Source organism: Alexandromys fortis, unplaced genomic scaffold (genome assembly GCF_014885135.2).
Source record: "Alexandromys fortis isolate MF-2015 unplaced genomic scaffold, M_Fortis_MF-2015_v1.1 scaffold_28, whole genome shotgun sequence".
NCBI lineage: Eukaryota > Metazoa > Chordata > Mammalia > Rodentia > Cricetidae > Alexandromys > Alexandromys fortis.
This window is the reverse complement of record NW_026067901.1, coordinates 9,452,456-9,462,643: the sequence shown is the minus strand read 5'-3', so window position 1 is coordinate 9,462,643 and position 10,188 is coordinate 9,452,456. Positions and strand designations below refer to the sequence as shown.

General features: G+C 43.8%; 1 protein-coding gene across 1 annotated transcript; it reads left to right on the top strand.

Moving 5' to 3' along the window:
• The first annotated feature begins 9,829 nt into the window (after nucleotides 1-9,829).
• On the top strand, nucleotides 9,830-10,182 carry LOC126493297 (eukaryotic translation initiation factor 1-like). Its single transcript, XM_050130257.1, has one exon. The coding sequence runs from the start codon at nucleotides 9,830-9,832 to the stop codon at nucleotides 10,169-10,171; it is 342 nt and encodes a 113-aa protein (XP_049986214.1). The 3' UTR covers nucleotides 10,172-10,182.
• Nucleotides 10,183-10,188: the final 6 nt, after the last annotated feature.

The following is a 10,188-nucleotide window of genomic DNA, read 5'->3' as shown; positions in this document are numbered from 1 at the left end:
GAGACAGGGTTTCTCTGTGGTTTTGGAGCCTGTCCAGGAACTAGCTCTTGTAGACTAGGCTGGTCTTGAACTCACAGAGATCCGCCTGCCTCTGCCTCCCGAGTGCTGGGATTAAAGGCGTGCGCCACCACCGCCTGGTTGCAATGGCATTTTTACATTATATGGTTAGAAGACTTTAGAATCCAAAGAAAATGGACTATAATGTTAAAATATCAAAATATCCACCTGAAAAATGGAAATGTAACTTATGCCTTTCAAATGTAAGAAAAAGATTTAAAAAATCAACAACAGTAACGAACAGAAGGACAAAGATAAAAGATTAAATCGCCGGGCGGTGGTGCCTCACACCTTTAGTCCTAGCACTGAGTTTGAGGCTAACCTGGTCTACAGAATGAGTTCCAGGACAGCCAGGGCTACACAGAGAAACCCTCCCTCAAAAAAAACAAAACAGGCCAGGCGGTGGTGGTGCGGGCAGAGACAGAGGCAGGTGGATCTCAGCTCAAGGCCAGCCTGGAGTTTCAGGAGAGCCCGGGGCTGTTACACAGAGAAACAGCTTCTCAAAAACAAACAAAAACAAAAAACTGCAGTAATTAAAAAGACTAAAGCAAGGCGAGGAACACAACGTGAGCTGGCCGTTGTCTTATTTACACATAATCCTAGCACTTTGGTTGGTGGCTAAGGCAAAAATATCTTGAGTTTGAGACCAGACTGGGTTACAAAGTGAATTCCAGTCCAGCCTAAGCCACAAAGAGAGGCCCTGTCTCACAAAGAAAAAAATAACAATAGGTGGTATGAATAGTTACAGCTAATTAAAAAATTATGATTGACTTAGATTCATCTATCAAAAAGAGCTTTATAATTTGGTTAGCTGATTTTGTTGTTGCTGTCTACTTTTTTTTTTTTTTTTTTTTTGAGATAGGCTCTCAGTATCTAGTTCAGGCCAGGCCAGACTGGAACTCACTGTATATAACACAGGCTGACCTTGATTATGATCATGCTCAAGGCTTGTGTTATCTTCTTTTTAAATGATTTTGTTGTTGCTGTTGTTGCTTTGCTTTTTTTGCTTTCCTTTTCTCTGTGTAGCTTTGGCTGTCCTGGAACACGCTTTGTAGAGCAGGTTGGCCTGGAACTCACTGAGATCTGCCTGCCTCTGCCTCTCATGTTGGGATTAAAGGCACGCACCACCACCATATAGCTATGCTTATTCTTTCTTGTGTGTTTTGTAGCAGACTCTAGTTGCCCAGGTTGTTCTAGAACTCACTATTCTGTAGCCTAGACAGGCCTTTAACTCAGTCTTCCTGCCTCAGCCTCCAAAGTGCTGAGAACACAGGTATTTGCTTCCTTGTCTAGCTTGTAACCTTTCCTCTTAATGAAAATCGAATGTTTTGCATGTTTATGATAGAAATTGGTTGTCCTTTTCACTGAGAAATCAAATCATTTGTGTAACCAAGACCTTACATTAAGACCTCATAAAGTCTTAAATTTCTCATGAGCCACATGGCATGCCCACCATAAAAAGGAACAAAGTTTGGAGTACATGAGCTACTCCACACCACCCTCAGACTCACACTGGCCAGGCACCTGTACTCTGATATACAAAGGCCCACCCTGACACAGAGACACAGTCTGGAACCCCAGGAACCATGATAGCCACTGAGGCTGGTGAGAAAATGGAAACTCACCCATACACACAAGGACTGTAAGCAAACCTGAAGATTAGTTTGGCTCAGTTTCCTAACCAAGGTCTAGAAAGGCAAATCAGAATCTACCTTAGGCATAATTGAGGCTCAGTCCCACATTCCTCACGATGACATCGTCAGACGGAGCTGATTTTCCGGCCTTGTTCTTGTGTAATGCATGGCTTAGCTGTATCACCTAACAAGGAGGTTCGTCTGTGTTAATTACCGCCTCTCACAGTACCTGTGTGCATGAACCAGGTCAGCACACAAGGCAACTGACTTTCCTGGGACAACAGTAACCCTGGGAGATTACCATCCCAAGTAGGAGCTAATAAAGCACTTCCAAATTGTAAGATTAAGCCAAAGAGTGGGCCGGGCGGTGGTGGCGCACGCCTTTAATCACAGCACTTGGGAGGCAGAGGCAGGCGGATCTCTGTGAGTTCGAGACCAGCCTGGTCTACAAGAGCTAGCTCCAAAGCCACAGAGAAACCCTGTCTTGAAAAAAAAAAAAAAAGCCAAAGAGTGGCCTGTGTCTTTTCAACATCAGCTTGAATGCTGTCCAGCAGACTTGCCGAGGGAATTTTCAGATTCCTGGGGTATGCGTCTTGCTAGACAAGTCAGGAGAGGTAGATTTCTTTCTTTTAACTTGTAGAAAACAGGCGGCTAAGTTAAATGATTCTTGTTTGTGACAGTGCAAATAAATCCAATAGTGCCTAACAGAAAGTGATTTCTGCCTGGGGGAAGAGATGATCCCGAGAGTGGCAGTCTGATGGCCCCGAGGAACATCAACAGTTTGCTTTGGTAATCTGGGTTACCAAGCCTCCTCAAGCAAGCTCTGCATCAGTCACTGCAAATGCCTCTCTTCAGTGCCATGAATGGTCTCACCGTGCTGGCTTGCTCAGCGATGATCAAAGACATCTTTGACACATCTTCGCTTTAGAGTTGCGTGAGTCATGTTTGTAAGTTTTTTTTAGCCCATCCTTCAGCAGCTTCCTTGGCATGGTCTCTACTAGGCCTCTCAGACATAACCCCTCTGAGGCTTGGCTTCAGCCTTCATCCCCAAGTGGTTCTGTTGTCTCCCTCGCTGAAAGAGGAGGCGTGTCTCCTGTAAAGCTGTTTTGAAGTCCTCAGTCACAGTACTGAACCATGGCCTGGTTTGGAAACAGTCCTCGTATGTGTAATCAAGGTCATGTCTTTAAGCCAGGCCCCACTCCTGTGCCTGATATCCTTGTGGGAAACTGGAATTTTAGATGCAGGCACATTGGGGCAAAGACTGCTGCGACAGTACCACAAAGTCAAAGATGATGAAGGACTGACTGACAGCCTCATAACCAGGAACTAGGAGACAAGAAGGGTCTTCCACCTCAGGCTTGAGAGGGAGGTGGCCCTGCAGATGCTCATTTCAGACTTTTGGCCTCCAGACCATGGCACAACAAATTTTGTTTGATGAAGATGTTTACTCTGTGTTCCTGAAGCTGTATGCTGGGCCCTTCATGCTTCTCAATCATAAGCAGCCTCAACTGCTCACGTAAGATCCATCAGCAGCCAGACTTGTGGTTTATACCTTAAATCCCAATGCTCGGGAGGCAGAGACAGACAGATCTCTCTGAGTTTATCAGGGACTGCCAGAGCTACATAGTGAGACACTGTCAAAAAGAAAAAAAAAATCCATCAGAAATTCTGCGAGTTCCTCTTCACAACACACCCAGAACCAGACCCACAACACCAACTCCTCTGTCCCCCCCCCCCCCCCCCCCCCCCCCCCCCCCCCCCCCCCCCCCCCCCCCCCCCCCCCCCCCCCCCCCCCCCCCCGAAGACCAGTCAACATCTTCGCTCACCTGGGTGACCCCTGTGTCTGACTCATCACTCAGATACTTTGTACCTCCCTGTTTCTCTGTGTAGCACCTCAAGTGATTCCATCACTCCCAAACCGAGAACATCACGGATGCTATCTCCCTCAGAATGAAAGCCAAGGTCCTCAAATCAAAACACTCAAGCAAAAGCATCAACGAATGGGCCAAGGACTGGGACAAACTCTTCTGTAAAGTTGGGAGGCAGAGGCAGGCTGATCTCTGTGAGTTCGAGGCCAGCCTGGTCTACAAGAGCTAGTTCCAGGACAGGAACCAAAAGCTACGGAGAAACCCTGTCTCTAAAAATCCCCCCCCAAAAAAGATGTACCATTGAGCCCAAGAAGACACCCCATGTCATCAGCCGTCATGGACCTGTAAATGCAACCCACAGTGAGATGCTACTGTATAACCACGGGGATAACTAGAACCCAAAAGGTCTAGGGTACGTTCTGGCAGGGACGCAGAAACACTGATACTCTTATGCTGTTCCTCAAAATGCTGAGCACAGAGCTAACCCTGTCCCTATAAATCCACTCTGAATTCATGCCCAAAAGAAATGAAAATATGCCAGGTGGTGGTGGTGCACTGGGGAGGCAGAAGCAGGGGGATCTCTATGAGTTCAAGGCCAGCCTGGTCTACTGAGCGAGTTCCAGGATAGCCAAGACTACACTTCGAAACCCTATCTTGAAAAAACAAAAATAAAAACAAAGCAGTATTATTCACAATACGGAAAAGTGGTGGTGGGGGGTGGAATGACTGATGAAAAGGTAAATAAAGTTTTAAAGAAAGATGAAAAACTGGCATGCGATAACACAGATGAACCTGGAAAACAAGTTCAGCAAAAGCAGCCAGGCACAAAAGGACACATGCCGTATGACTTCACTTAGAGAAAATGTCCAGACCAGGCAAATCTACAAAGATCGATTTAGTTGCCAAGGACTCTGGGAGCAGGAAGTTGAGAGTGAGTGCTGATGGATATGACACTGCTCTAAAAGTGACCATGGGACCTAGGGTCCCATCTGCAACAGCAGCACCTGAGAGACTGAAATGGGAGACAACAGGGCAAGAGTCCCTCCAAACCAACAGGTAACCAGCGGCTTCTCGTCAACCCTGCACCTTCCAACCAAACACAGCTTTTAAGTGACACAGCAGATAACTGTAGAAGTCTTGGTGACAGGAGGGGCAAAGCAGGCTGGCCAGGGGCCTCGGAAACACACAACCCGCAGCCTCCCACACTCTTAATCTGGAGTCTAGACTATATATCTTCTGCTCCTCCAGTCAGTGGTAGAGGTGCCCGGGTACATCTGTGTCTTCCCAGACCCCCGCCCGGCAGTGAGAGAAGCTTCAGTACCTTCCACGAATTCAAGGAGCCTGTGACTAGCAAGTCCACCTCACTTGGCCTCCTCCCCTCCCACTGGGCAGCATGAGAAGCACCTCTATTCCCACAAGAACCCCAAAGAATTAAGTAGATACCTCAGTGTCACCAGATGAATAAAATAGATCAGCATAAGATGGTAAGGGCTCTGAAAACCACAGGGCCATGAGAGCCACAACCCAGAGCAGCCCAGGAAGCCCTCACCTGCTTAAAAAAAAAATAACTGCCTGGCTTAATGACAGGGAAGGTTTAAGGAGGATCCAGTCTCATAAGCCTAACCCAAACTCTCCAATCACGGCTGGGAAATGACTTAAATAAAAACTCACAGCTTGACTGGGAAGAAATCATCAACCAGGGGCAGTACAAGGGAGACAGATGTGGGATTGTCTGCCAGGGACTGTCAAGCAGCAATCACAAAAATGCTTCAATAGTCATTACAAATTATCTTGAAATAAATGAGCACACAGAAAAACTTAGGAAAAATTCCTTATCAAAAGAACCAAAGGGAAATTACAGAACAAAAAAAAAGTACAAACAATGAACCAAAAATTTGAAAAACTTACTGGATGGATTCAATAGCAAATTAGATATGACATAGGAATGAATCTGGACTCTGAACTGGAAGATAAGGTCATAAAAATTGCCCAACTGCACTGTAGAGAGAAAATAGACAGAGAGAAATTGAACGTAGCCTTGGGGATCTACAGGGCTATTAAAAATAAATCTAGTTTTTGCTAGGCTTTGTGTCAGTGAAGTCCAAGAAGAAGCATGGGACTGAGAAAATATTTGAAGATCCAATAGCAGAAACTTCCCCAATTTATGGCAAACGCTATAAATCTGCACATTCAAGGTTAGTGAGGTCCAAATAAGACAACCCCCCCCCAAAAAAAAAACCTGTTATATGCATCATAGTTAAACTTCTGAACTGGGGACCAAACCTCTGCCAACTGGACTCAGAAAAATGACCCACTGCCTGCAGTGAAGAGGAATCTCAGTACCTGTACTTCTCATCAGGAGCCACTAAGGCCAGGAAGATGTGGACACTGCTTTTCAAGAAAAGAGCTGTCCACCAGGAACTCTCTTTTTACTGGAACTCCTTCAGATTGAATGAGAACAAATAAAAAGAATCTCTATTTAGGAAGATTAGAATGGCGTGCCATTAACAGAGCTATACAAGAGACACAAGCAGGAGCAATGTTTCAGCAGTTAGGGTGCTTGCTGCACAGTCAGGAGGACTGGAGTTCAGATTTCAGCACATAGAACGAGCTACCTTCCTATGAATACCTGTAAAACCCCAGCTCCAAGGGGCAGACAGAAAGATTGCAGAGGCTTTCTGGCTTCTGGCCTAGCCCAGAAAATAGATCTCAAAAAAACCCAAAAAACAAAAACAAAAAACAAAAAATACAACAAAGCAAAACAAAAAACAAAAACCTACCTCAAAGAAATAGACAGAGATAAGTAGAGGAAAATGACACTCTCTCATCTGGCCTCTGTGCATATGCACAAATATGCATGTGTGTGCATGTGCATGTCTGCAGGAGTTTGTGTATGTGTGCATGTATGCAGGCCCATGTATATACACGTGTGTAAACACAAGGAAGATTAGCTGAAGGAAGCTCTCAAGAAGGAAAGTCATGATAACAGAAGTCAACTTCAGCAAGGGAAAAAGTAATGTGCTGAATACAAGACAGGCAAGTGAAACAGGACACCATCAATGTGTTATAGGACACCATCAGTGTGCTGCAGGACATCACCAGTGTGTTACAGGACACCATCAGTGTGTTACAGGACATCATCAGTGTGTTACAGGACGCCATCAGTGTGTTATAGGACACCATCAGTGTGCTGCAGGACATCACCAGTGTGTTATAGGACACCATCAGTGTGTTACAGGACATCATCAGTGTGTTACAGGACAGGACACCATCAGTGTGTTACAGGACAGGACACCATCAGTGTGTTACAGGACAGGACACCATCAGTGTGTTACAGGACAGGACACCATCAGTGTGTTACAGGACATCATCCATGTGTTTCTTCTTTATTTTTTATTTTATCTACTTTGGTGTTTTGCTGTGGCTCTTGGGTCCCCTGGAACTAGAGTTACAAATGGAGAGATGGCAGTGGCTAAGAGAAATGACTGCTCATCCAGAGGTCCCAGGTTCAATTCTCTGCACTCACCTGGCCACTCTCAACTATCTGAACTAGATCTAACACCTTCATACAGACAGACATACATGCAGGCAAAACACCAATGTACATAAAATGAAATAAGAAAATTAGACCATATTCGTTTTTTGTATGTTTGTATGTTATTTTGTTGAAGCAAAAAAAAAACACTGTCTAATGTTGTGAAATATTATTTTAACTAGGCAAAGATGTGTTACATTTGTTGATGTTGCAGAATATTACTTTATTTCATTTTTTTTTTTTTTTTTTTTTGGTTTTTCGAGACAGGGTTTCTCTGTGGCTTTGGAGCCTGTCCTGGAACTAGCTCTGTAGACCAGGCTGGTCTCGAACTCACAGAGATCCGCCTGCCTCTGCCCTCCCGAGTGCCGGGATTAAAGGCATGCGCCACCATCGCCTGGCTCAGAATATTACTTTAACTGTATAAAAGTGGGTTACATTTGTTTGTGTTACATTTATTTCTGCTGCCTTTGTTAACAATGTAAAGATGTATTACATTTGTTTTGCTGCATTTGTTTAATTTTATAAAGATGAGTTGCATTTGTTTCACTTTGTCTGCCTAAGGCACCTGATTGGTTTAATAAAAAGCTGAATAGCTAGGCAGGAGAGGGATAGGTGGGACTGGCAGGCAGACAGAATAAATAAGAGGAGAAATCTAGGCTTGAAAAAGGAGGGGAGAACAAAAGGAAAGTAGAGTGACACACCCAGGGCCAGGAGCCAGGGGCTGGGGGCCAGGGGCCAGGCAGCTGGCAGACAAACTGACGTGAGAAGCAGTGAAAGTAGAACAGGGAAGGAAGGAAGAAAGGAAGGGAGGGAGGAAGGAAAAAAGTCTCAAGACATAACATAGATAAACAGATTAAAATAATACCTAAACTAAGGCTGAGCGTTTAAAATTAATAATAAGTCTCCATGTCATGATTTGGGAGTTGGTTGGTAGCCTTAAAAAAAAACCTTCTACAGCCTAAACTTATATATGTATATATAGAATAAGTTATATAAATGTATATAAAATTTTTTTTAATTTATAGGTTTTGCTGGGTGATAATGGTGTACATCTTTAATCCCAGCACTCAGGAGGCAGAGGCAGATTGAGCTCCCATTCTGAGGCCAGCCTGGTTTACAGAGCCAGTTCCAAGACAGCTAGGAATACACAGAGAAACCCTGTCTTAAAAAAAAAAAAAAAAAAACCCTAAACAAAACAAAAATATTTATAGGTTTTAGTGGATAAAGTAAAGAGATAAATGGAGTGAAGTTTTGTACTTCACTCATATTACTAAATGTCAATATGAATAGATTACGACAATATATTCATGATTATTGTAATGGCCAGAAAACCACTGAGAAAACTACACAAATATTATGCTAATAATACTACAAACAAATCAAAATGGAATTCTAAACACTTATCCCACAGGAAGGCAAGAAAAGAGAAGTGAAAAATGAGGAAGAAAGAGAATAATCAAAAAAGTAAAATGGTAAAATTTATTGTGATTTCTTTTTATGTTCTATTAAAAAATATAACTCAAGAGTAAATATTAGTGAATAAAGCTGAGAGATCCACAGATCTACAGAGACTCAAACATCTGCTTCCTCTCTCTTCCCAGATTGAATAAACCACACAACCTTTCAATTCTTTGTTTTTTTCCTGTGTGTCCTATCTCCCTCTGAGTTGGCCTGGAAACTCTATGGTCCACATCAGCCCACAAAATGTGAACTCTGCCCTCTGAACCAAAGTTGGACCCTATTGGTGGTCCTGGAGCAATCAACACAAACAAATGTCCCCCAACAAAAACGAAAATTTAATGTACCAATAATTACTTTAGCCAGGTGGTAGTGGTAGCACACATCTTTAATCCCAGCACTTAGAAGGCAGTGGCAGGTGTGTCTCTTGAGGCCAGCCTGGTCTACAGAGAAAATTCCAGGACAACCAGGGCTACATAGAGAAACCCTGTCTCAAGAAAACAAACCTGGGGAAAAAAAAACCTGGGTGTGGATGGGTGGTATACACCTTTAAATAATAATAAACATAAAACACAGAAACAGGACAAAAGCCTGGTACTGTAGTACATGCCTGTAATCCCATAATTTTGGTAGGAAGAAATCAGGAGACTTGAGAGCTCAAGGCTAGCCTGGTCTATTAGTGAGATCCTGTTTCATAATAAGGGCTGGGGAGATGGTTCAGTGTTTAAGAGTATGTGCTGCTCTTGCGGAGGACCAGAGTTTAGTTTCCAGCATTCATGTCAGATGGTTCATAACTGCTTGAGACTCCAGTCCCAGGAAATCCTCTTTTGGTCTCCTGGACAGCTGACCTAACATACTCATCCACACCTATACACATTAATATTAAAGCTAAAAATTTAAAATATCAGATTTATTTCATTTGGATTTTACGTGTATGAGTGCTCTGTCTGAATGTATGTATGGGTACCATGTGTGGTGCCTGTGGTGGTCAAAAAGAGGAAGGATCATATAACTGGAGTTATAATGTTCATAAGCCAATTTGTGGGTGCTGAGACCTGTACCCAAGTAAGAGCAATAAGTGTTTTTAACCACTGAGCCATCTTTTACCACCTAAAATTAAAAATCAAAATAAAACAAAAACTAGGGGTCACTGAGCCGCCGCCGAGGACTCAGCTGCCTCCCCCTCGAGCCCCCTCGCTTCCCGACGCTCCGTGCCCACCCCCCCCTTTTCCCGCCTTCCGCAAGCCGTTTCTACCGAGGAAAAGGGATCGTATCGTATGTCCGCTATTCAGAACCTCCACTCTTTGGACCCCTTTGCTGATGCAAGTAAGAGTGATGACCTGCTTCCTGCTGGCACTGAGGATTATATCCATATAAGAATTCAACAGAGAAACGGCAGGAAGACCCTTACCACTGTCCAAGGGATCGCTGATGATTACAATAAAAAGAAACTAGTGAAGGCGTTTAAGAAGAAATTTGCCTGCAATGGTACTGTAATTGAGCATCCAGAATATGGAGAAGTAATTCAGCTACAGGGTGACCAGCGCAAGAACATATGCCAGTTCCTAATAGAGATTGGACTGGCTAAGGACGATCAGCTGAAGGTTCATGGGTTTTAAGTGCTTGTGACTCTGAA

Bases quoted from the DNA above. Each gene is read 5' to 3' on its own strand.
- LOC126493297 (XM_050130257.1), top strand. From the start codon at position 9,830: ATGTCCGCTATTCAGAACCTCCACTCTTTGGACCCCTTTGCTGATGCA.